Raw genomic sequence first — 27,972 nt, 5'->3', positions numbered from 1 at the left:
TCTTTATACCACCCATAATTTCAGAAGAAGCAGCAGCAATATTTGCTGGTTGGTGGTGGATCAACTGTTACTTAAACAATTATTGGTTTTTCTTTTAATTTGTCACATGCCTACAGATGCTTGGTTTGTATCCTGATACAACTTGGGACTTGTAAGCCCACTTTAAATATAATCTTTATAATCAATATACATCAATCATATCAATCAATATATCAATATAAAAATGTAAATGAATAAATGCACACATTTTACTTAAAGTTACACATTTAATCTGATTCTCTCCATCCCTGGGAAATCAATTCTTGTTCAAGGTCATTGTGAAACATAACAGTTAAGATAAAGTCCACACCGATACGGTCCAAAACCAAGGGATGGATTTATGCAATACTTTATAAGAATTAAATTAACCTCTTTATACATTTATTTAAAGAACAGAAAAAGCCAAATTGCTATTTTGTAAAAAAGAAAAAAAATGTACAGAGAACTCAATAAAGAGCTGAATGACCTGAACTTTTCTCATAAACACTCATCTCATTGCTAATTTACTGTAGCTATACATTCCATGCATGATTTGAAGAAGTGTTGTTGATGGATGCCGATCCTCTGTACTTGTTGCACGTAATTTTTTAAATACATTGCATATAATACATGGTTTTACTGAACATGAAGAAATTTTATTCATGTAAATTTAAAAAAATGCAAACTGAGACAGAATTCGCTGCTTCTAATCGTTCATACACTTTTGAAATACTTTTAATTAGCTTAGTAGTTCTTTAGAAGCTCAGAGTGACACACAAACCTGGCTCTCAGCTTGGCTCAGAGATCCGACCATGCTGCCGTTTCACCTGCAATCTGGTGCAAATGTTTAACACCGTCCTAAAAAATACCTATCAAAGTTATATTTTGTCCCTAAATAATTTGAAATGGAGAAAAACTCACACTTGAGAACATGACTTCAATGTTTTCCTGAAACACGCCTTTGATAATACACTCTATGGCTGATGATTGATGTAGATCCTCTACTCGTTTCTAAATTCATTACATTTCATCATGGAACAGAAGGAAATTTTATGGAAAATAAATCAGACAAATTTCATCCATTCATCTAGGAACCTCTGTAGTCCAACTATGGGCTGTGCAGGCCAGAGGTGACCATTGTATTCATTCCCATTTTTACAACCATGGTATGACCTCTGGTCAATAATCACAACCACAAACTACGGGCAATTTGGGGATGTCAATAAGTTGATATGCATGTATTTGGACCATGAGAGGAAACCGGAGACCCCAGAGGAAACGCACCAAACACGAGGAGAACTAGAAAACTCCATGCATACAGACCCTGAAGCGGGAATCGAACCCAGACCCTGGAGGTGCAAGGCGGCTCATTTCAGCTTTTCTAAAAATAACAAGAAAATCTTTACAAATTTATGTAATACATCATTTGCATTTGCAGGGCTAATCAGAGGCCTGTTTTGCATTAAATTTAAGGACATCTGTGCATGTTTAATGGGTTTTAAGTAATTTTCTAAAAATTCCTTATCTTACAATAACAATTAACGTGTCATTTATAAGTATACAAAGTTTGAGTGATTTTCTCCGCAGCTGTCTTACCTCAAGCATTATAACCAAGTCAGGACATCAAGGAATGCCACAAACACCATGCAGTTAAAATCAGACTGGAAAAGCGGAGGCATGTTTGGACACGAAGGTAAAGATTAGACGGTGTGATTCTAGAACAGAACTCTCAAGACACATAAGGTCAAAGACAAATGCAGAAGACAACTGCACTGTAATTAACTCAAGACTCCTTAACACATCAGAAATAAAGCAAATAAAAACAATTAGAATTAGTGACAATGACATTAGCGATGATCCCTCACATGTTTCTTCTCACTTACAGTACAGGAAGGGAAGATAAAAGGCACTGATATGCAAAATACCAAAACGAGGGAAGAACAACAACAGCTTGAGTAAAACAACAAAATCATGTATTACAGTTTAAAATTCTGTTAGACCAACAGATAATGATCCAACAACAAACAAAAATTCAGCTTGAGCTTAAGGATGTCCACAGTCTTCCACTGAGTTTAGCACAGTAATTGCACAAAATGGAGTGTTTGAGGTCCTCTATGCACACACGCCCAGCGTCTCTCAGTCCCACCTTCACGTGGAGGAAACATGCAACTGGCATTCAATTACCTCTGGCAAGAAATTTCTTCTGCTCTTCCTCCGGTGGGGACAAAACAAGGAAACCTGCCCGGTTTTAGTCTGTTACCCTACAGGACTTAGAGCTTACTCACAGTAAGCTTAGAAGAACATGGAGTGCATTCTCACACACGTTCAGTCTCCTTGCTGACCCTGCGTCTGGGGAAGAGCCACCGCTTCAGGACGATCAGCTACAGACAGGAAAACACCTTAGAATTAGTGGAGTTCAGTGATGACTAAATGTCAAATACAGTCAGGACTAGGAATGATCAACAACCATCCACCGAAGTTTAAGGAAACGAATTTATCAATCATGTTTTGCATAAAGATTCTCCATCGCTTCCATGCCTATATAAGACAGAAGTTCTAGTCATAGGACCGCATACAGCTAGGAGTAAAATTTTAGATCACACCGTAACTTTAGATGGCCTTTCTGTTCCATCAAATGCAACAGTGAAAGACCTTGGTGTGATTATTGATTCCAGCCTTTCATTTGAAGCACATGTAGATAAAACTACCAGGATAGCATTCTTTCACCTCAGAAATATTGCCAGAATAAGAAATTTATTGTCGCTAAACGACGCAGAAAAACTAGTTCATGCTTTTATCACCTCTAGGTTGGACTATTGTAATGCCTTACTGTCTGGTTGTTCAGCTAGATGCATAAATAAGCTTCAGCTAGTCCAGAATGCAGCAGCGAGAGTCCTCACGAGAACCAGAAGATATGAGCACATCACCCCTATCTTATCTTCACTCCATTGGCTCCCTGTGAAATTTCGCATTGATTTTAAAATACTACTCTTGACATATAAAGCATTAAATGGTCTCGCGCCGCAGTACCTGAGCGAACTGCTAGTGTCTTACGATCCGCCACGCCTACTTCGATCAAAGGATGCAGGCTGCTTGTCAGTACCGCGTATTATGAAAAATACAGCTGGGGGCAGAGCTTTTTCTTACAAAGCCCCAAAGTTATGGAATAGTCTTCCAAATAGTGTTCGGGACTCAGACACAGTCTCAGTGTTTAAGTCCAGGCTAAAAACCTATTTATTTAGCCAAGCATTTTTATAAATAGATTTGCCATAGGTAAATGAGCAGATCTGGGGGACTCATGGACGTAGAGTATTATGGTGAACTGGTATGTTTAGATGCTGTCTTCCTCACTCTCATTGATCACTCAGGTTTGCTGACGGTGATTGTTTGCTTTACATGTCAGGAAGCCCTCATGTTTGTGTTTCCTTCTGGCTCTCCCTTTTAGTTATGCTGTCATAGTTAGTCCTGCCGGAGTCTCTGCTTGCACTCTACAGTTAATATACATTCACATTATACATCGTGTGACTGTGACCATACCTAACTGCCATCTCTCCTCTTCTTCTCTTTCCCCCCCTCTTTCTTTTTCCTCTCTCCTCCTGTCTCCCCCTTTCACTCTTTCTCTCTCTCTCTGTCGAGCTACACATGTCGTTCCTGAGCTGCCAGTGATCCAGACTCCCTCTGCCCTCCGGACCTGTCTGACCCATCCTGGTGCCCCGCTTCTGGCTGAAGATCTCGTCACATGGATGCCCCGTGTGTCTCTCTGGGATGCGTCTGGTGTCTGGGAATGATTCTCTCTACCTAGAAAATGGTTCTGGCCTTGACTGGTGTTGGCAACTGTTTCTCTGGGGACTTGACAGTTCGATAGTTCATGACTGGAACTTCTTACAAGTCTACCTGGGTCTTCAATAACTACCTGGACTTCATATTAACATCAATTAACATCAGCTATTATAGCTGAACTGCCTCCCACCCTACACACTGTATAAATGCAGATCATTTACTGCTTTCTGTTTCACCCAAATGAGGATGGGTTCCCTGTTGAGTCTGGTTCCTCTCAAGGTTTCTTCCTATTACCATCTCAGGGAGTTTTTCCTTGCCACTGTCGCCCTCGGCTTGCTCACCAGGGACAAACTGACCATTTTGATTCATACAAATTCACATTTCATACAAACTTAAATAATTCTTTTGACTGTGTAAAGCTGCTTTGCGGCAATGAAAATTGCTAAAAGCGCTATACAAATAAAATTGAATTGAATTGAATTGAATATTAACTTGTACACAAAAGGTCACACGTGCACTAAATGTTATTTCTAGTATTGTTTTTTTTTAAATAAATGTTTTTATTTGTTCAAAATATTGGCTTTATTAATTAAATTAACGTTCAACTAAAATTGTCCAAATGAAACTTAAACTGAGATAAAATGTGTCGTTACCATTGTTAACAAGTTCGGTTATATACAGTTCAGTATATAAAACTGCTAATTTTACTGTTTTAATAGATTTTTTTTTAAGTAATTTTGAATAGATATTATTGCTAACGTTGCTTGTTAGCTAATATCAGCTTCTCAGTTAGCATTCATGTAGTTAAAAGTTAAGAATTATTTGAAAGGCTCTATTGTAAGGGTCCTTATAGAACATTTAAAGGATCCCTCTTAAAATACTTAACACTCCCTTTGCCATATTCCTAAATTTAAATGAAAAGGTTGTGTGTTTTGTATTAAGTGACAGTTAAATATATTAATAATCAATAATCGATTACTCATTAATCATTATTGGTAACAAAATGACAATTTCTTTAGCAACACAATTCCAATAAATTAGTAATGAGAAAATTTGGAAAGTAGAAAAAGTAGTTTTAAAATTTCTGGTGCTATTGAGCCAAAAGAAGAGGAAAATAAACCATGGAGATTTATGAAACTCTATTTATATATTTACTTTATATTTTACTTATTCTGCTTTATAATGACAGCCAACTTGCGGGGTTCTTGGGTTGAATCCAAAAATAGCGGTAAATGGACAGTTTTTGCACTAGGGTGTACAATCCCTTGTTCCACAAAGCAAGTTTTGCCACTTAGGGATCTGGGATTCAGTCTTGTGATAGAAGCACATCAGATCTACAGCGTTATAGATTCATAACACAGCTATAACACAGATGGTTCAGAGGCAATTCAGAACAACTTAGAAGCAATTACTGGGGAGACTAAGTGTTGTTTAAAATGACAACATTATCAGGTGCTTTTAGTCCTGACCTACTTACACCCATGCTCGAGACTATTGTAAATAAATGTACTGTGATCGTTAGAACACCTGTGACGTGGAGTGATACTAAACATCAAAGTCCTAGTGTTGTTACACTCCATTACCACCACTTGTAGAATTTATAGCAAATCGTGAGGTGTAAACAGTACATCATAGGTCAATCATACACAGCATGTATGTCCGTAGACAGCTTATGACAGGAGTTTGGCACAGGTCATGAGTCCTACAGGATTGCATGGTAATTGGACATTACAATTAACACACTGTGCAAACTCGTAGTTAATTTGGAAGTAATTTAAGGCACCTGACGTCACAGAACCAAACAACCAAGAACCGTCTGAAGAATTTCAGAAATTGGGAAAGGGACTTAAACTTAAGTTACGTTTTCAAATAACCCTGATATGGAAATCAGTCCAAGGTGCCACTTTAACTAAAGTTGCTGCTGCAGTATTCTCTCAGACATGCTTTGCCCCCTTGTGATAATCCATGATCTTCAGCTCTGTATTAGGACCAACAGCTCCAATTTCTGTAGGTGTGTTTAAGCCCCCTCACTCACAAGGGAGAAACACAAACCAGCTGCTTCAGGTCGATCATAGCATGCTCTAGTGTGTGTGCCACATGTCAGTTTTCCAGATCTACCGGTAACCAATAGCAGTAATTTTTTTTAGACTGCTGGGACATGAATAAAAGGGTGTGTGAACTGACCTATTAGGATTTCATAGGACAAAAAACAAAACACACTAACCTGTTCAGCAAAGAAGGAAAGGACTGTGAAAACAACCAGGGTAATCAGTACACAGTGAGTCCAGAACTTCAGCTTGTTCCGATATATTCGCCTGGAAAACACAAAGCGGTCAACATCAGTGTGATGGTACACCTCACACCGTCTCACGTCATGCTCCAGGATTTTTTTTTTTTTTTGAATCTGAAAATGTGTACATAAAGTGTATGTGGAAAGAATCACAATCATTACAATCACGATGCCTGGAAGACTCAAATATCTGACGGTTTAAGGGTGAGGTCATGCGGAGCCCCAGCTGGAGACGGCAGGAAAACACGATGACATCATCGTCACACAGAGAGCCACTTATCACAATCCTGTCACCACTCTGTGGAGATATGTGTGTGTGTGTGTGTGTTTGGATAGATTACATGCTGGAAACTATGACCTCCAAACATAACCATCCATACTTCAAAATCCAGAAAGCTCTCTATTACAGTCAAACAGCAGCTTATGACCTTAGGAACTGTTTGGCTTCGGTTTGGGATGCTAAACAAAAGCCCAAACCCTGAGACTCATGTTACACACATACACAGGGATGATGCAAACTTGACTTAAACTACTTATCGTGGCCCAAAAGAAAATACTAATAATCGCACAACGTGAAGTACGAGATGAATCCTAAACTTCATGCTTTACGTTTAAAACACTAATATCTTGTTGTTTTAGAGAAAGGTGAACCGGGGCAAAGCAACACCTCTTTAAAGTACACCCACATGAACATAAAAATAAACACACGCATCGCTCATTCCCAGATTCCCTCAGCCTGTTGACAGCTATATTTCTGACGTCCTACTGTGATGACAAAAACAACAACCCTGAACAACAGAGCAACAAAAGCGCTACAGATCACCTGCTCGTGATTAAACTAGATGAATTATAGAGCTATTCACACTTCCCGTTAATCCTCTGAACACCTGATACTTCGGTAGTTTTGGTTAAAATGATACCTGATCTGGAAAATCTAACCAAAGTCATGTTGTAGATCAAATATTCTAGATAGACCTATAATATAGAATAATCTGTACAGTTCTGACTAGCACACTGCATTAGAGCTGGAGAGAGATGATGGAGAAATATCAATATCGTGATAAATTACAACCCAATTTGCTTGTCTAAGATATTGCAGTTTAAGTTTTTTTTGGCATTACAGGCAATCCTCATTCCGGTGTCTATGGTGTTTCTTCCTTATTCTTCAACAGGTTACATGACTGACTCCACAATGTCACACGAACGCCTTGCTACTTTACATTCTTGTTCTCAGACGGTGTTTTTTTCACACTTTCTGCAGCTCTCACCACTCCTGCAGCTCTGCCATGTGGAGGAAGCGATTGCGGTACTCGCGAGGCAACTCAAACTGCGATGGCAGAGGGAACATGGACTCATAGAAATCCCTCAGCACGGCTTTCACTGTGCTGGCGTCCTTATGGCTGTGATCTATGTTGTCGTTTAAGCAGATGAACTTTCTACAGGAGGAGAAGAGATGATGTGAACAATAATAAATAACACAGCTGATACAAACACTATAAAGCAGCGATTAGAGATGAAAAGCTCCGGATACACACCTTGGGTTTTTCCTGATGTCATCCAGTTGGCCTACCACATGTGACACGTTGGTTCGTACCATTTTAAAAGCGATCTCTTCTTCTCCCATGATCTCGAACCTACACAAAGAAAGTGCTGAGTGCTACCTAACAGCAAGCAATACTTCATCATTATTATAAAGGAAGATGATGGTGATGTATTAGATCTACTTGTATTTGTTCTGGTCCTTGAAGGCTTTTTGAATCTTCTCTGCTATAGACTTGCAGTGAATCACCAAACCTTTAGTGATGGGAGGCTGCGCACAGGAAATAAAGAACATCTATAAGTTATTAGGAACTAGAACAGGGGTTAAAAAAAAGAAAAAAAAAAGAATGAAGATAAAGGGGTTATCACCATGCTGGGGTCGTAGTAGGCCTCCTGCGTGGGGTTAACCATATGGAGCTGGGTCTGATTAGTAGGCAGGGACTTCGAGCAGTTTATCAGCATCTGCTCCAAACCTGTAAGATCCTACTCCAAATCACACCAAATCAAATAATTAATAAAAACACACTTTAGACCTTATTAATATGCATCAGATTTAATGTCATACTGTATATAGTTAAATTGTGTATCGTCTTATCAAAAGATTTTAAAAATATCACATATCAGCTTCTGTAACAAAACGTAAAAGTTGGAATTGAACTTAATACGAGACGACCAGGACTTGTGATGAAAATTCTTGTGAACGAGGTGAAGAAACACAGTTCGATGATGAGACTCGTAGCAATAAAATATTCGTATGGTGCGAACATTTTAAAAGAGACTGTATGTTTGTGATTATGTGCATACATTTGGTTTACATTAATAATTGTTGTTCCTTAGCTTAATTAGAATATTAGTCTTTCGACTGTGAAAAAACTGTCGAGTGTTTCAGGAAAAAATAAATCTTGCTTTTAAATGAAATCAATACCAGAAAAGAAGAAATGATATTGCAACATCTCTAGTTACAACTCAGTTACTGTACATACACGTAAGGCTTTCTGATATTGTGTAAACTTTCCCATGCCTTTACGTCCGTAAAAAAAACCCCTCGTTCTGCTTTCTCATTCCTTATGAAGTAATACTTCCTACAGCCGGTGTCCAGATAAATGAACACTACCAGTCAAAAGTTTGGACACTCCTTCTAATTCCATGGTTTTTCCTGATTTTTATTAGATTCTACACTGTAAGATATGAAATGATCTCTTCTGAGCAGTTGATATTGAGATGTGTCGGCTGCTTATACTCTGTAATGCCCTCATACCGGCTCTGATCTGCCGAACGGGAAAATGTGCTTTTTATCCTCTCTCTCTCTGTCGCCGGGTCTCCATATGACTTATATAATATTTCTCCTTTTGATATATGGGATATACAGTACATCAAAAGAACAAAAAGCTTAAACCTACTCTTTTTGCTAATAATAAACAAAGATCTTTCGATAAATCATGTGTGCGTCTTTGCCATTTTCTGGATAGGGGCCGGCTAGTAAATGCGACAGAGGCATCAAGCCATAATTCTTTTTTTTATTTCAGTTTAAACGTAAGAATACAGTACCCAATATAGTGCGCATCAGGGCCTGTGTTTATCTTTTTTTCTTCAAACTGGCTGATGACATCATTAGCATTATATCCTTGCACCACCTGACATGATTTTCACAGTCCCGTTATACAGTAAGATCAAAATGTAAATATGTGCATCGGACAGGATTTCTCTTCTTGCTCCAACTTAATATATTTGTTTGATGAGATTTTGTAGGGAAAAAATAAAGCAATTTGGGAAAGTCTTTTATCTTTGTATTATCTTTGTATTCCAGCTGTGCAGCATGTTACCTGCAGGCTGAGTGGGAGTTCATGGATGCGAGTTGCGAGTGTGCGGATTTCCCGGTCAGACAGCACCCCCGAGTGATCGGTGTCGATCTCATCGAAGACCTGCGACACGTTGAGCTGCTGCAGTGCGCTCATCAGGAAGTAGAAATAAGAGAAGGCGAACTGCATGTCCTCAGAGTGGCGCACACGATGGCCTGAAGTCTTATCGAACTCTTCAGGAAAGCTAAGAGACAACAATGAACTAAAAGTTAATCTCAAGAAGAACACAAACAGGTTTATATGGACTTTTTATATTAATGGCATTTATATATCGTCTTGTACACCGCATCATTCATCTCTAAAACTCAAGTTGTGGTTCTTACGTGTCCTGCAGCTCCTGCATTATGAGCCGGTCGATCATGTGTGGCATGTGTGCAGGCACTTTGCGAGACGTGAAACCAAATTTGCCGTTCAGTAGCTTGTTCACGTGGCGAAGAGAATCGGCAAAGGTGTCCTGCAATCTCCGTCCGGTGGCTGCGCTGTCGGTTTTATACTGCAGCTCTCGCTCTAGACGCTCCCCCTCCTGTGGAAGCCAGACAGCAGGACTTGAAGCTGAACAGTTACTGTTTCTCGTGTATTTAGAAAGACCATTCGCTGTGTGCTTAACTATTCGATTTACTTAGCTATTTTATTTACAGTGTAAGGATGAATTAAAGACAAAAAAGGTAAAAACATTTGGGTTTCTTGTCTGCTCAGGGTTCAGGAGGAATGAGGAATAGTTTTAAGGTTGCATACATTTTTCTTTTTTGCTTTTGGGGGATTTTTACATCGTATCAGGGCAGAAAACTGATCAAAGACCTTCATGATGATGAATATAAACATAAAAATAACTTTTTTCCCCCCAGGGCCCAGTGATGCCTCACCTTGAGAAGGTCCTCAAAATATCTGCTCTTTTCCCATGGCAGGAAGCTCCATTCGATCCCTGGGTAGTGTTGGAGCCTACGACCGCCATGATGCACAACCTCGTCTCCCTCACCTCTGTAGTGAAGCTGCTCCTTGGCCTTGTTTCCTCTGAGTGAATTAAGCAGTATGGAGTTGGGAATCTTCTCTGTGCCCAAGGCTCGAGGCTGATCTTTCAAAGTCGTACTGTCAATCTTAACAGTCACAAAAGGACCTCCCTGTCCTGGTTTATTTCTGTTATTCTGACTCGGATTGGCATCCGATTTCCCTGCTGCTCCCTGTTCTTTAAATGCTCCATTGTTTCCCTGAAGTATAGAAGCCTCATCTCTCTGGAAAGCCTTCAGTAATTTGGCTTTGGTCAGATTGTAGCCTTTCTCAGTGATGTCACCGAGTAGAATCTTCTCATCCAGCTTCTGCAGCTCATGCTTCACTTCCTCGGGCAAAAGAGATGCGTTCAGTGCAGGCACCTCGATGACCGGCTCTAACGCTCCAGGGGGACTTTTCTGCACTCGCGGCCCTTGCTTCTCGACTGGAATGTCCGAGAACACAAACTCCAGTTCGAGGTTTGCGCTGGTGGGCTTTGGACCGTTATCTTTAACCTCCTGCACTGTTTCAGATGTGTTAAGCTTAGGAAGCGTGCGAGTGTCCACTGCTACAGTGAAGCTCATGGTGAACTCATGATCACCCTGAAAGGTCAGGTTGTAGTGGATTTGGGTGGCGTTGTAGCCCTCCAGAAGGAGCAGGTGCACTGTTTTCCACTTGTTGGCCACAGACGTGTGGCGGACCACAGGGTTGTCGCCGACTTGAGCCTCTGAAATGCGGTGGGCCAGAGAGGAAAAGCTGAAATATGGACGCAGCTCGCCTTGAGGTAGTGTGTAGAGCGTCTGGTTCCTCTGTAGAACTACACGATGCAGCTTACTGAAATGGTCTGGCGCGCACACACACACACACACACACACACACACACAAACAATGCAAAATGCAGCTTTATTTTAATAGTTATTTAATATTACTTATACCCGTGTGTGTGGTGTCTGATTTTGTAAAAAATTATTGATCCACTTTATGTAATTAAGCACTGATCAAATAATAACAGATAACAATAAATGATTCAAATGCAAACACAGAATAAAAATACATCACATGTCATCTTTATAAACAATCTGCAGTGGACTATAAGCAAGCCCCTGTCACTTTAATAGGTACACCTATGCAGTTATCTAACCAGCCAAAAAAAAAAAACACAAACACTGAGTGAGTGGTGGTTCTGTGGGTGGAAATGGCCTGTTGAGATCAAAGGAAACTGGCCAGATTGGTTTAAGGACAGAGTAACTCCTATAACCACACTTTACAACTGAACAGGAGTTCCTATTAAAGTAGACAGGAGTGCATTTTCATGACTTAGCCTTTAGCATGATCAGCATCATTCACCTCGCACTCTTGTGCCGCCACACTTACCTGGCCCGCAGTCTCCCACGTCAAAGCCGCAGGACAACACGTTACACGCCTGGTCACAGAACTTATCAGCTAACCAAGAGTTGGCACAGCCTTGGTTGCAGAAAGACACACCCGCCAGACCTCCTAAACCCCCACCAAACTGCCATTGCTGTCCAGCTCCTCCTCCCCCCCCGGTTCCCCCACCTCCGAAGCGATTGGTGCCTGCTCCACCTGAACAACCAAAGCCCAACAAAAAGTTAGTTACCCACCAAAAGTTAGCCTACCAAAAGCCTACAGAACCAGACAGATGATGAAAAGGCTGACCGAGACAATCTCCACCATCCCAGTCACAGGCAGAATTATTGCAGGCCTTGTCACAATAGCCATCCTTGATCCAGGAGCCTGGGCAGCCCTCAGCACAATTAGGAACAGGCCAGGTCAGGTAGACCTGTGAGGAAATCAATTGTCTGTTGTTTGATTTTATAATAACAATACTTTCTTGGAAGAATCCTACATTTACGGGTGTATACCATGTCCAAGTGTCAATCCCGCAAAGAGATTCTACCATAACTTTCTTATTTGGTGTAAAATACATCAAAAACAATGAACACTTCTCAAATGTGTTATCCTGTGGAGCAAAAGACTCTTTAACCTGCTGACCTTTTGACCCTTTGAATGACTGTAGAAATCATCCGGCCACACATCCTTGCCAAAGAGCACATCATCATTGAGGTAGATAAACTTCTGTGAGAGGCCTGGGATCCGATGGATGTGCGTTTCAATGGCTGGAGAGCTAAACGTTGGCAGATGGGACTGGTTTTGGAAGATCTCCTGGGAGGACGGAAAAACAAACAGAATTAATTGCTAAATCCTGCTAAAAATAAGCATGTTACACTAGACTGTATAATAAAGATCTTGCTAATGTCCAAAATTTTTGTCTAATGGAAGAAGCTTGATATAAATAATTAACTTAGAGAAGAAAAATATACATGTCAGTGAATTGGCTTAGATGAAGGATTAGATGAAACACTAAACTGAGGTTAATAAAACACAAACTGGCAAATTTATATTCACCATCCAACTATACTGTACATCAGTCACAAACCTCATGGCTAACCACAGTAACACGGGGGTTGTCCAGGTTTAGCCAGGACGGAATCTGCCCATTGGTCACAATAAAGATATGTCGAACCCAAGGGGCATGTCTCTCCACTGAGCGCAGCGAATAGCGCAGCTCCTCATTGTCCTCAAAGCGGCTGGCTGACACGTCCTCATCCTGTTTCGACTGGGGAACCAGAGCACAAACAACATCCTTATCACTCTCTCTCTTCATACATGCACTCACCAGCCTCTTTATTAGGTACACAAGACTAATACTGGGTTTAAAAGACTCGCTTTTATTTTTTGCGCTCTAATGACATCCTTAGTTCTTTGTTCTATGTATTCTTGGAAACTTCTCTTAGAGATTGGGATGGATATTGACACACAAAATCACTGCTGATTTGTCAGGCTACAAATACCCCTATTGTACCACACCTCATCGGTGCTCTTTTGGACTTGGGTGACTGGGAAGGTAAAGCATCCTGCAATATAGAACACGTGCAATATACGATATAACAGGCTGGGCTGAAGGTGTTGGTAGGGTTATTAGGGTAATGTTTTCTTGACACACAGTGGGCTTTTTAAACACCAAATGAGCCTTGACTGAATAACACTGCCTGCATGTGGCCTGAATGTGCAGCTGACAAATCAGCAGCAACTATATAATGTAATCATGTGAACATGGACCCGGATATCAGAAAAAGATGTTCAATGTCTTATAGAATCCCCGCCAATAAGAATTAAGGCAGTCCTAATTCAATGTCTTTGATCACCTAAGGCACATCAGCATTTCATCTCGAACAGGTGAAAAGGTAACACCAACCCGTGACAGAACTTGCCTAATAAAACAGATGGATCATTAAAGACCATAAAGAACACTCCGTAGCATTCCATCTGAACTGGTATGTTATTATCATATGTTATATCTCTGAGACAGCATGTATAGCTCTGGATGTTACCTGTGAGACAGCACTGAGGTCCCAGAACAGGTACGCAGGACTGACGGTGAGCTCTTTGCCATCCAGTGTCAGGTTCTTCTTGGCCTGTTGTTGAAGGTCTACAAAGTCCTGAGCTGTGTTCAGGTGCAGGAGAGCAATGCTGGCCTCAGAGTATAGCTGAAACTGGGGAACAATATACAAGATCATGTTAATGTAGCTCAGCAAACTGTAACAAAATATATTATTGGATAATTTATTTATACTATTTTTGCACAGTAAACGGGAACTCATTCAATAGTTATGGGAGGAAGATTGAATAAAAGTCAGACAACACATAATTGATCCAGCAAAATAATTTGCACCAAACGATGTACTGGGCTGTAGAGGTTATTGGCCTGCTTTTCCATAAGGGCTTTAATTTATGCAGGTTCTGTGGCTCTTCCACTTTGTATCGGAGAAAGCCCAGCTTGGCAGAAATACTGTTGCTGAAACATGACTGCATCAAGAGAGTTCTGCAGCGCGCTGACCAGACACTTAAGGAGTGTATTTACCTCCGCACAGCAGCTGAGGGACTCCTGTTGCCAGTGCTTGATGACAGGAGAGTTGGACATGGTACAGGTCAACAACCTCCTGGTACTAGAGTACTAACTTCCAACAGGAATGGCAAACCGTCCCTGAACAAAGTCCTGCAGGTGACAGAGGACCACTTGAAAGTTGCTGTACGTATCCCCTCCCATCTTTCCCCCAGTTCCGGTTCACTGGAACGAAGGTGCCAGGGCTCCAAATTCAGCCCCCTAGACACAGCATCCCAATTTTCCTCTCCTGCTTTTCTAAATGCTCTGCCTTACATTTGACAGGTAGTGGATAAAGTGACCACTAGATTTGGGGCAAAGCCCAAGCCAGTGTGTTGGCACTGTGTGGAAGCCAGGCATTTTAAAAATAAGTGTTCAGGCTCCTGTGTGAGACATGCTGTAAAATGTGCACAAACATTGTCATGGAGGTCGGTTCGACAGCCGCCAATGTCAGATCCCTGTCAGGAAGCCACAGAAAGTAGGGGGCTCCGCCTCTCAACCGTTGGCGAGGATTATCCCCTGGGAACTCCCCTTGGAGCAGTCACGGGACGAGTCCCTGACATTTACATTTATGCATCTGGCAGACGCTCTTATCCAGAGTGACTTACAAAAGTGCTTTGAAGTTTCACCATTAGATAGATCCTTACACTGATTACTAGGTTACTACAGTAAGTAAGTACCATCAGTTAAACACTGTTGGGAGGGGTTGGGGGGAATTAACCCAAATATCTAAGAAACAGACATACAGGTTAGACAGGATAGTCGTCGCTGCCAGTGACTCAGCATTACGAACATCTAGGGGAAGTTCCCTGAGGCATGTCTTTGATGCTTTGAGAGGAGAGTATGTGAAAGTCAGGAAATCCAATCTAATGTTAGATTAACACCTTCATAGATTTCTATTATTAAGGATAGGTTATATCAAATGATGCAAGACACTCAAACTAATAAGGAAACAACCCAGTTGATGGTACACGAATGCGATAGGGAACTAATAGTTTCATGGCTGGGCAATGAACCTATTGAACCATCTTGTGGTTTCTATTGGCTGGGTATTCATCGCGATGTTCACAAGTAGTGAAGCCAGTGTGCCCATTATTCTTAATCAAGGTCCCCTTTAAAAGAATTGGTATTGAACTCTTTGGTCACAAAATGTTACACAACAGGATACAAGATCACTTCTCGTCTTGCACACAGTTTACCAGATACTTAATGGAGCACTACACGGAGACTCCTCCAGGTGTGATTGTATAAAGCTGCCCATATTGGTTACCTGAAATAGACAAAATGTGTGCACTCAAGCCTGTGCTTAACATGGGAGCAATCAAGACTGTCAAGACAGTCTATTTTAGTTTGGACTTTGGAGAATCAATGTGGTGTCTAAATTTGACACAATATCTGATGCCTCACATTAATAAACTGACTGGTAAGTTAGATGTGGTTTATTTGTGTTCAACACTGGACTGAACCAAAGTGGTACTGATAGATTCCCTGGAAACCAATATATTGTGAAAAGTGACCTTTTCCTCTCTGTGCAGGTGATACCCCTGTGTCACGCCTCTGTTTGGCTTGTTTTAGGCTCCACTGACATTTTTTATGTCTAATGGACAGAATCAATCTACACAATGCATTTGCCATTGCTTATTTCCTATATGGCAAAATAATATAGGAAACCATCTGAGGGTTGTCCTGAGATACTTCAGCTGTAAGGGGCTTACAGCAAACTCGAAAAAGTGTGCACTTGGACGCAAAGCTAACTGGGCTTCCACTTCAGCAACATCAAAAATAGGGGCCAAGGCAGTTTAGGGCTGGCTGTTGTAAAAGGGTTTTCGTACTTCACCAGCCCTTTGATTGATCTCACAATAAGGGGAATCCCATATCCGGTGCTGTGAAATGGGCTGTTCGATCATGCTCTCTCCCAGGTTAATATGGTTTTGTATGGATGCCCACTGTTGCAATTTTTGCCCTGAAGACTAATGCATCAGAATAGGGCTTTTGTCCCAGGTGGTAGAGAGGGAAGACTGCCCTATTCAGGCCATCGTCCAGAAGCTCTCAATATAGCTACAGCGAAATCAAGAATTGATCCTGTGGCTCCAGTACATGAAAAATGTATACGCTGATCACACTTTAGTATCTAGGCACTTCAGACAATAATATTCAAAGTGAACTTTTAAAGGAGAGCTTTTTAAAAAAAAAAAAAAAAAAAGAGCTGCAGTGGTCTCAGAGTAGCTCAGTATATAAGGGTAACTATATCACCATAAATGTTATTGCAACTACAGTACAATATGTAATAACAGTTCTGACTTCTCCCATGCACTAAAACCGCGCTTTTAATTTGAAATAACATAAACCAATTTTGCAGTCCAAAACAAATTCGAACATCTTTAAACCAGCCTAAAGCTACAGCAATTCCTGCTCTCTCTCTCTCTCCCTCTCTCCTTTTCAGGAATAGTTCAGATGGATTAGTGCACGTCTCTAACTACTGGCGCCAAATCAAGGTTCATTAATGATGAGTGCATTCATGGGATCAGGGTCTTTTATCACCTCTTATAATGTTGTCACACACACACACACACAAACCACTGCTGTTGTCATTCTTCTATACATGCCTTATTAAATCTCTCCGACAGATTGGACCACAGACCGCCTCCAATCCATAAATAACTTTTACCCAGTAACTCGGTTACCAGGGATGTTTACATCGCCAAACTCATCTGATAGGTGCAGTGCGTATGTGTGTGTTTAAATACAAAGTGTGAGCCAGGAAATAAATCACAAATTAAAATTAGCTTCAGATATTTGGACTTGACGTAGTGCGATGCCAAATTGTTGCATCAGCTGATATGAAGTTTTTAAAGCACTTCAGTTCTCACCTCAGACTTGCTTTACAATCTTATCGACTGTTTAAAATTTGATGAGGCCTAAAAGCTGCAACTTCCTGCAAGATTCATCATTCTCGATTACTGTTCAAATGACCCCAACCTGATATGTAAATATTTCCAGATCTTAACTTGAATAACTTTGAAATCTCCGATCCACTTTTTTCTTTTCGTGCGTATTGGCCGTGTGTATTGTGTGTACCAGGTCCCTCTAACCTGGACACTAAATTTTTAAAGACTGAGAATATTAAAAAACTGAGATAATTAAAGTGATTATGTCACTTTCTGTGTCCCACAAATATATCTGTCAGTGACAGAGGTCAAGGTAATGCTTTCATCAACATCGTGGCAAGTCTAACCTGCCCCATAGATAGACTCTGCCTTTCAACACTCGTCTCTCTCTTTCCTTTCTGCTACTATCTATGTCTGTACATTTCTCTACCTCGCCAGCTTGTCACCTCCTTCTCAGCTCAAAGATACACCACATCCAGTTAAAAAGAATGTGTCAGACATAATGAGAAAGTGTTCAAACCACGCCCAAGAAACACAAACAGCCCTCTCCGGCCACATCAGCCACAGCCACACATAGTGTGTGTGTATACACACTACCTTATGCAGCACGGCCCATCAGCTTTACGCCTCCATGTGAGGACAGGAGACAACATCACATGATTGTTATTCTTGTCATCCAATGAAAGCAAGATCAAGTTATAAGCAGGAGCCTGAATGTGACAAGGCGGTGAATGAAATGAAGTAGCAACGTTCTTCAATAAAGTGAAAGTGATCATGTGCCACTCTAGTAGCTCCACTGCATGAAAATGTAAACGCTGGGTCACACTTTGGTATGTGCCGCTTATCTGGTGAAGCAGAACCAGACAGATGGACAAACATGGGAAACTCCATAGAAAAAGCCTGTAGACGAGTTAAAGAGAGGGACGGTGCCTAGTCTCGTTGCCCTTTGGTGTGTGTGTGTGTGTGTGTGGGTGTCGTGCCAGTCTAAACAGCTGCACAAGGTTGAGTTACACTCCCATAACCAAGCGATCTCAACGGCTTCACCCAAAACCACGACACTACGCATCAACTCAAAGAAAACCTCCAACTGCATTAATGACACCAGATCCAGTCAATGACAATGACCTTGTTCAGTCACAGGCTATGTTATTCATTTCAGCTCAGATTAAATCTAGACTATAAATGACTCTACTCTAATCAACACCCTCATCTGGATTCCAGGAGACATAACTCAAAGATCATAGGAAAATAGTTATTCAGTTTGTAATTACACTCTTAACTGCAAATTCTCCTCGTGATCAAAAAAAAAAAAGAAAAAAAACCTTATGGAACAAGTCTAACACACACTGTGAAGCAGCAGCTCTATCACAGCTCTTATGTGACACCGTGTGGTCCTTTCAGGTACAACCAACTATGTCTCTACACGATGCGTCTCTTCTCACCTGTTTGATCTTGCCCGTCAACACAGACGGTAGTTTGACCCGCAGCTGCTCGGTGTCTTTGAAAGACGACGGGAAGCCACTCAGGTAGGCCAGCGTCTGGATCCTCACCAGACCAGGAGCCTCTTTATCTGTCGTCTAGCAGGGAAGATCATATTCAGATTAGTGCCATGTCTAATTACTATTATTTATTTTTTTCTTATATCGGCAGTGCAAAAAATTGTATTGAAAACTTTAGTGCACATAAATATAAACAGGTTGAGAGAAAGTCACAAAAGAATGCAGAACATGGGATCAGAAAACAGTAAGTCTCATTAAAAACAAGTCTCAGTCTAATAGGTTTATAGTTCAATCATAAATTTATATAACGTTAAATCTGATTATATTTTTTATTTATTTGTAAAACTAGCTCTACAATCGTATAGACTGTTTACAGAATAAAGTGTAATTAGGCCTAAAACCTGCAACTTCTGCAAGATTCTCATTCTCGATTACTGTAAAAAAAAAAACCTGCAGTCCAGAAAGCTACAGGAAATCACATGTTCTCCCCCAATCTGCTGTATCACTTTCTACTACGACATATACAGACTCATTTATCTATCATATTCGTTTTTATTTCACACCAATCTGCAATGTTGTACATAAAAAATAATAAAGTGATGTTTTTGTTTTTTAAATGGAAAGCAGTATTTTTCACCAGATAGGTTCTGGAGACGGAGTGTTTCGGGAAGTCCCTCGGAGCGTCAGAGTGAGCTTTATCCGCTAGGAAAAGACAAGGACACAAAGCATTTCCTCTCATTAGAAATGTAAATGTGTGAATTATATCTTGAAAATTCATGACAATCTTGTAGAATCAGAGGCATATTCATATCCTATTGCTGCGTGTGTAAATTTATGCATAACATAATAACCTAGAGAAATTGTGGAGTACAAGTACATAAAAATCTCACTTTTCCTGGAAAAAAAAAACAATTTCACCATTTTAGGCCATACGGTTCCTGAGATACGACCATTCACCTATCCTGTGTGGTGTGGTGTGGTGTGGTTTATCCTGGTTGTCATAGCAACATCCCTGACTGAGGCACAAAGAGTATGACCAGATTTTAAACAGAGAATGCCAGTCCTTTGCTTCCGAGACAAATTTGTGGGGAACCGTTACAATTAAAGTCGAGGTTTGCATTAATTAACTCCTAACTGAACACTTGTTGTCCCAATTCCTTTAGCTAGAAGAGCATGTTCGCGTATCAATGTGTATAAAACGCACCAAAATTTAGGGTAAATTCTACGTACACGTAATGATACAGAAGTGATGAAAAAACGTCTAACCTTCACTCTGGGAGTGGAAGAGAAGTACAGACACACTGCTGGATGGCTGGAGAGGTTTAGCAACCTGCAGGAGTTGCTTGGTGGATGACAAAGCACCTGATTTAGTTGACAGCTCTTTCACAGAGATGTTGGAGGGCAACGCCGGGTCTAACACTAAAGCCGGACCCACAATGCAATGCGAGAGCAGGCACTCGGGTCTGGAGAAGCACACAACATAACGATGATGTCAAATAAGAGCAAAAATCATATTAGAGAACAATACATAAAATCTGTTACCCTAAAAAAAAAAAAAAAAAAAAATCAGGTATGTACATGAAAAAAAGTCATGAGATATAGAATTATGAGCTCTTTTTTTTTTTTATTTCTGTTAAAGTCTCAACAATGATCAAACCTCATGTATTCTGAAAACCTCATTTATTGCAGAATACACAAGATAAAGAAAGAGAGGTCAAGAGTTCATCCCTGATGAAGAGCTTAATTCTTTGGGTGAGTGTGACTGATTAGTGAGACAGTGAAACAAATCCATCAGCATCTGCAGTGAAATTAAAACCCTAAACATGCCAGTGCATTATTTAAAGGGGAATTACAAGGCAGGAAGTTGTCAAAAAACCTTATACTTCCTATAAAGTACACTACATTCCTGCACGGCTTTACATTCCGGCATGACTGAGACGGGTGTGTAGTGTCTAACTTCTTTAAATCTGTTAAAAAGGTGTACCCTAGTGCTTTATTTGTTTATAACACTATAGCTTACTTCACCTAATATGCAAGCATAATTATTATGAAAATAAGTACTTTAATGCCCTTAAACTGAAGGTGTGGTTATAAAGCACTGTGTTTCCCTTCCACAGCTTTCTCGAAGCGTTCATGTGAAACAACCATAAGTCAGCAAATAATCTGCAAGATAAGTATATGATGCTAACAATCTCACACACACTTGATCTGTAATGGGAACCTGGGTCTATGCCTTGCTTTACCCCTGCAGTGCTTAATAAAAGATTTATTAGGCCATATGTATGCACCCGGGCTGCTCCGTTACACATTTCTGCTGCTTTCCACACCAGCCCACGTGTGGTACATCTCAGAATAATGCAGTGAAGGAAAAAAAAGAAATGTCTCAGAGTGAGTGACGTCCAAACAGGACGTGGTCGCATTCAAACAGTCAAACCACAATCCCACTTACTCAAGCAGCACACATTGCATGCAGTGTGCTCAGAGTTGCCTCACCTTCCTTTGGGCGCCTCAGTCGTGTCAGTCGCATTCTGCCCCAGCTTCTCTCTAAGTCAAAAACAACATGTTAATATTTCCGGCTCATTGCTTAGAAGTAATGCACTGAAATCTGGTTAGTTGAGCATTTAAAGGACAAAACTAAAGATATAAAGTGGTTTAGTAAGGTGTTGGGTCGTGACCAGCTACCACAACAGCTTTAATGCATCTTTAGAGTGAATTTAAAACATTTCTGGAACTGTACAAGAGTCTAAAGAGACCAATCCCTTTTAAAGAAAGGTTTGTTGTCCTGGGGTTCAACCGGTAACTATAGGTCAAAACATAAAACTTACATTTTAAAAAATTTAGATTGCCCTTTTGACCCCCATAAAGAGAGACATGTACAGTATTACCCCAGGGTGAAGCTGTTCAGAAGGAAAAACCTAACAAATTGCATTACCATTGCTCAAAGTTATTGCCAGCTTATAATGTCTTTGTCTAGTGAAAAGACTTTTCCTGTTCATATCTCATACTTTCACAACTGTACGTTTCACACACACTACAGCGTCCAAAGGTCTTAGTCCACTTAGACCTATTCTGATTCATGCTGTACTCGACTAAAGGTCAGACCTCATCAGTTCTAACCTCCGACCAGAAAAAAAAAAACTACAAAGTAAACATTCCTCAACCGACTATTTATATTCCTCCTCTTTAAATCCTGGATTTCAGGACGTTATGTTATGTTAAATCAACATGGCCGCTCACAGCAACAGTAAAAACACAGAAGGTTTCTTCCTCCTGTTCTCTCAAGGAGTTTTTTTTCTCTCTTGCCATCATCACCGCTGACTGACTCACTCACTAGATTTACGCGGCGTTCAAGTCAAAACTGGGACTTTTGATTGCACATAACAGAACACAGTTATGAGAATGAGAACTACCATTATTTCTCTGCTACACTAAAGCACCTATCTAGTGTTTAACTAGTGAATGATTAGAGCGTTTTCTCAGTTGGCCAGAGCCATGATGGGACTGCCTGCACGTCTGCCGTCCCAGGAACTCCCTTAGAGCCCCAAACATGTGGAAAGCGAGGTCAGGACTGTACCGGGATGTGGCGGTAACTCCCAGCCGAGTTCCTGTAATGTGCAAGTGGTGTTAATGAATGATTGTGTGTTTCCACAGACAGATGTTTTTCTTTTCTGCAAGTTATTACATCAGATGTTCCACTTGCTGAAGGTGAATGGCAGCAGCTGCAGTGGCTCAGAGCCACCTTGGCTGGAATCGTCATACAGTACATAGAGGTTTAGCCTTTTTCAAAATGTTTGCACTCCTCGAATGTTTTACCGTCTTTCTTATCAAGAACAGACTGACAGCTTTTTTCTTTACATTTTTTATTTATGTTTTTTTCTGTAAAAATGCTCATTGTTAAACGGGAATACAAATAAAACTGAATGGAACTGATTTACTGCAGCCAAGAGTCTCATCCCCATACTGTGCTTAAAGTCTTCTGGAAATGTCAATTAGATTTACACCTTCGTTCATGAGAAATTTCATCACCAGTCCTAGTTGACTTCAACACCCCTTATGTATCTAGATTTCTGTAAAGCTGCTTTTTGACCATTACTATTAAATAAGTAAAATTAAACTTAACCTTAAAATTACTTATATTGTAGTGTTTGCAAATTCACTCGGTAAATCGATAATGGTTGTTCTGAGGAGAAAAACACACATTACTTGTAGCTAGCTGCCTTGCTGCTAACAAAACATGGCATCCGGCGCTTATTTCTTCTGAGGCATGTTGCATGCAGCATTAAACCAAAAACATTTTCTCAAATCTGACTCTCACATCTATAACAGAAACTCTGATACTGAAAACAACAGTCATTTCTAGAACACTAAAAAGTGTGGAGTATAAATACTTACAGAATTAAAGCCTGACAAAAACAAGAAAAAAGCTGTTTTAGACAATCACTTCTTTAACAAATAAAGAGGACATTTATGGCGGATGTTCCACACAATATAGAGACACCTTGCTTCTGTCAGTGGAAACGGGTCAGCATGGGCATCCTGACTGGCAGCAAACTGCAATGCACTGCGTGTGTTAACAGCTTCCTATTCTGGCCAGAAATGGCTGTTTTTCAGCAATTTGTGCTACATTTGGTTTTCTGTGCAATCGTGCTGGACATACCAGCCTTTTGTCCTAGCAGGTGTAAATGAGCCTTGGGTGCCCAGAATCCCGTCACTAATTTACTGGTATATAATTGATAATTAATATTATTTGATTCACCTAGCAGTGATGTTAGTGCTGTGTCTGATCGTGTACGTAATAAGTCTCTGTATACAGTATATACAGTACACAGCTTTTAATTCCTGAACCTGTCACCTGTAAAAGCTATTAGTCTTACAATTAGTCAAATTCAAGCTATTTTAGGTCTACAGATTTCCTAAAGTTTGGATTAATCACTTAAAGTTTAAATTATTCAATCTGGATATTACCCAAGATTTGAAATTCTATAATAAATGAACTTTTGATTAAAAAATTTTGACTGCAATTTCTCATACTGCTACACAATTCTAAAAACCATGTCTACTTTTAGCATTGAGACAGATATACAGTAGGACGGAGACACGAGCACAACCATATAAATATGCAAAATGCAGCAAACACTGCAACAAAAATGTATTCTTTATCCCAACTTATTCATGTTTCATTCAGTGACTGTTATTGACTATAATTGTAAATATTATCTCTAAACACTGTTTTGGGTGCAGTCTCTGATCAAAGGGGTTCACATACGTTACATACATACAAGTTATAATTATGCATTAAGGTAACACCCAGCAATGTGTGTGTGAGAGAGAGAATATGAGAGAGAGATACCTTAGCCTTCTCTGTTCCTCTTCCAGCTGTTGTTTCACTCCATGGAGGTCCTTCAGTAGGTCAGCATCAGTACCGTTCACCCACGTGTACACCACGTCAATAGGCATGGGCAGACACAGCCTAGAGGACAACGGGCAATCAGAGCATGAAGCAACACACACTTCTCTTCCTTAACCTGCATTTCATCAGACACATCGTTTTTTTACACAAGAGCACCACAGTATAGCATAGCGACTCCTGGTTGAGTTTCTCCGACCTGCTTTGAGACCTAAGAAGGATGTTCACAGAGGGAGAGAGAAAGAAACAGATGCATTTCGATATGTCTGCACAGGATATCTTTCAAGTGTTTCTCCTACTTCATGTAAATAAGCCCTCTAATCTGTTAATGATTTATTGCATCAGCACCATTTTAAGCGCTTAAGAGGAATACTCTTAGGTGATTGAGATGAATGTTCATGCAGTCACACAAAGGAATTAAATAACAAAGTATTACAGTATACCAGACTAGCTGGTTCACAAGTACAGTTCAGTGCAGTGCCAATGCTATGGTTGTATTTTAATTTAATTCAATTAAATTTTATCTGTATAGCGCTTTTAACAATTGTCATTGTCGCAAAGCAGCTTTACACAATCAAAAGAATGATTTAAGTTTGAATGAAATGTGAATGTGTATGAATCGAAATGATAAGCAAGCCGAGGACAACGGCAACAGTGGCAAAGAAAATCTCCCTGAGATTGTAATAGGAAGAAGCCTTGAGAGAAACCAGACTCAACATGGAACCCATCCTTATCTGGGTGAGGCGGATAGCAGGGATTGATCTGCATCATACTGTGTGAGACTGGAAGCTCAGTATACCAGGAGATGTGTTAAAGTTAAAACGGAGTCCAGTTCGTTCCTGGAGGCTGTAGGACTGTAGAATTTTAGAGCTTAAACGTACAGTACTGTGTGACTTACTCATCATCTATACCACTTTATCTTGTATTCAGGGTCGTGTGGGGCCTGGAACCGATCCCAAGAGACTTAAGGCACAAGGCAGAGTACACCCTGGACAGGGTACCAGTCCATCGCAGGGCACACAAACATACACACACTCACATGCTCATTCATACACTACAGACAATTTCAGTACGCCAATTAGTGGGATGAAACCAGAGTACCCAAAGAAAACCCACCAAGCACAGGGAGATCATGCAAACCCCACAAACACAGACCTGAGGTAGGAATCGAACCAAGACCCTGGAGGTGCAAGGCGATAGTGCCCTACAATAAGCCATCCTGCAACTTTATTTTAAATATATTTTGTAGCATTGGGACTGCAATGTGTACCAACACAATTGCCTTGGATTACACTATTTAATTAAAAGTTTGTGTACCCCATTTTTTTTACTCTTATTTTCCAAGGAAGTTCCATTGAGATCAAGAATCTTGTTTACAAGGGAGACCTGGCCAAGGTCGCAGCCATACTAACTCACATCATCAAAATTCAACTTATACGACACAATAACCAAATACTTCTGTTCCAGAATCCATTTACAATAGAATAAAAACTTTTTTTTCGGCTGTTCCCATCAAGGGGTCGCCACAGCGGACCATTTGACCCGTTCACAACTTGGCACAGGTTTTATTCTGGATGCCCTTTATGACAAAACCTTCCCATTTGTCTAACCAGGTTTGGTACCAGCACCAGCAGTGGCAAGGTTCAAACCCTAACCCTTAGATCACCAAACCAACAACCTAGAGCCTTACCCACTTAAGCATATATAAGATTTAAAAAAAAAATCTACATAGCTCTTTCACCACGGTCTTACATTTTTCAGTGGATACTAATGTTTATAATATTAGATTTTCCTGCAACTAGATGTAGATTGCATGTTTCTTTTAGATTTATTTTATCATTCTTGTTATTATGAGTCGCACTAGATTTCTGTCCATTCAGCTACAAGGTCTGATGCGCGAGAGCAGGCACTAACACAGGGTGAGGAGGACAGGGGTGCCGTCAGTGTTTGGTGTTCAGTTGGGGTTGAGGTTAGGGCTCTTGACTTTTCTTTTAATCCAACCATTAATGCGCAACACACAATACACCGTGCCTTTATGGAGCTCGCTTTGTGCACAGGGGCAGTGTCATGCCGGAGGTCCGGGGCACTGAAGACAAGGTGTAACGCTACAGCATAGAAGGACATTCTAGACAACTGTGTGCTTTCAACTTTAGCTTGGAGAAGAACCTCATATGGATGTAATGGTAAAGGGTGCACATACTTTTACTATCACACTATATAGCGACTGAGATTGAAAGTGTTTATGGAGGAACAGTGCATGATGATCTCACCTGGTCTGGAAAGATTTACCAGCCACATTGTCTCTGTAGGAATCAAACAGAACATGGTACTGATCCCGACTCCACTCCAGCACCACCTGCACACACACACACACACACACACACACACCAGTCACGTGCAGTCCTAAACATTAGAATTACAGAGAGTTTCTGATGAGAGCACGGACCTCCCCGAACTGAAAGGCGGACACGATCATGAGCACGAGCCCGCCGAAGCACAGGTACAGCCCGTAGCGGTGGGACAGACAGGTGTAGGTCTGCCGCTGCAGCAGCTTCAGCAACGAACCGACGATCGCCATGACTCCGCATCTCTCCCGCAGCGCTGCCTAACTCATCCGTCTCACTGCTGATCCGCGCGCAGCCTCTGATTCACGCTGTCACCTGACAGTTCGCGCCTGATCGCTACATTACACACATCCACGCGCGCACACACACACACACTTCCGTGTTGCTGATGACGAGACGCCGGGCGATAACAGACGTCATACGTATTCAGACAAACTCCGCCCCATGAAAAATAGATAAGCCAATAGGGTCACGCTCCCTGATCTTTCGCCAGTCATGATAGCCAATAAGTAGATGGGTTTTAGATAGAAGCACCAATCCTAGTGCATGAGGCGGGACTTACAGGAACAAGATGGCGCAAGTGAACAGAATGGTCTCGCTTGGGGTAAAAGAAAAAAAAAGCGCGTTTCTGCCCTCTATCGGTGAACTCCAGAACAACAATCACAGAGCATCGAGTGTTTCTGTGTGAGTGACAAATACAGTACATTTCAGAGCACAGTTACCTCTCACTCACCTGCTGTGTCCAGAGTCGCAAGGGCCCTGGAACAAATCCATCCATTATATTTATGGCATTTGGCCAACACACTTATCCAGAGTGACTTACTTTCTTTTAATCCAATCATACATCAGGGTCAAGATCTCAAGAGCCCAACAGTGGCAACTTTGGTAACCAAACTATTTGGTGGTTTGAACTGGGGACCTTCCAGTCAGGAAGTCAAAGTCCTACACTTTAACCGCAGAGCTTTGGGAACAGCATGGCCTAATCTGCATGCCTTTGAACAGAGGAAACCCACCAAGCACAGGAAGAACATACAAACTCCATAATCACAGACCTGAGGCAAATATGTAAAACAACAAATGCAACAACAAATCTTTGTATTAAAAAATTTAAATTAAAGTCAATTTATATATTATTTATTATTATTATTATTATTAAGTACACATACCTGGGATTTCTCTCTTTTTAGATGGAAGTGAATTTAGCATTTAAAAAAAAAAAATCATAGTAACAGAGTCTTGAAGTAGACTGGAGATCAGAATCCAAGTTGCTTAAAGTCCATTGTGAAGCTTTTACAGTTGGTGATGATTTGGGTTGCCATGTCATCTGCTGGTGCTGGTACCTGTGTTTTATCAAGTCCAAGGCGGCATACACAATCAACTGTGAGACCTTATATAGACA

The 27,972-nt window shown here is 40.8% G+C and overlaps 1 protein-coding gene across 1 annotated transcript; it reads right to left on the bottom strand.

The window, feature by feature from the left end:
• Positions 1–246: 246 nt before the first annotated feature.
• On the bottom strand, positions 247–26,936 carry gnptab (N-acetylglucosamine-1-phosphate transferase subunits alpha and beta). The gene is made up of 21 exons (XM_053516152.1): positions 26,675–26,936; positions 26,499–26,584; positions 24,172–24,291; positions 21,315–21,365; positions 20,088–20,284; positions 19,459–19,523; positions 18,765–18,899; positions 13,884–14,045; positions 12,929–13,108; positions 12,484–12,654; positions 12,148–12,271; positions 11,845–12,054; positions 10,350–11,314; positions 9,810–10,009; positions 9,451–9,670; positions 7,997–8,110; positions 7,813–7,898; positions 7,624–7,722; positions 7,357–7,524; positions 6,023–6,113; positions 247–2,399 (listed from the first exon to the last, which is right to left on the bottom strand). Exons 1-21 carry the CDS (start codon positions 26,804–26,806, stop codon positions 2,334–2,336), a joined length of 3,642 nt encoding a protein of 1,213 aa, XP_053372127.1. The 5' UTR covers positions 26,807–26,936; the 3' UTR covers positions 247–2,333.
• Positions 26,937–27,972: the final 1,036 nt, after the last annotated feature.

This window comes from Clarias gariepinus, chromosome 2 (genome assembly GCF_024256425.1).
Source record: "Clarias gariepinus isolate MV-2021 ecotype Netherlands chromosome 2, CGAR_prim_01v2, whole genome shotgun sequence".
NCBI lineage: Eukaryota > Metazoa > Chordata > Actinopteri > Siluriformes > Clariidae > Clarias > Clarias gariepinus.
Note: the sequence above shows the minus strand (reverse complement) of the source record. Positions and strands in the feature narration are given on the sequence as shown.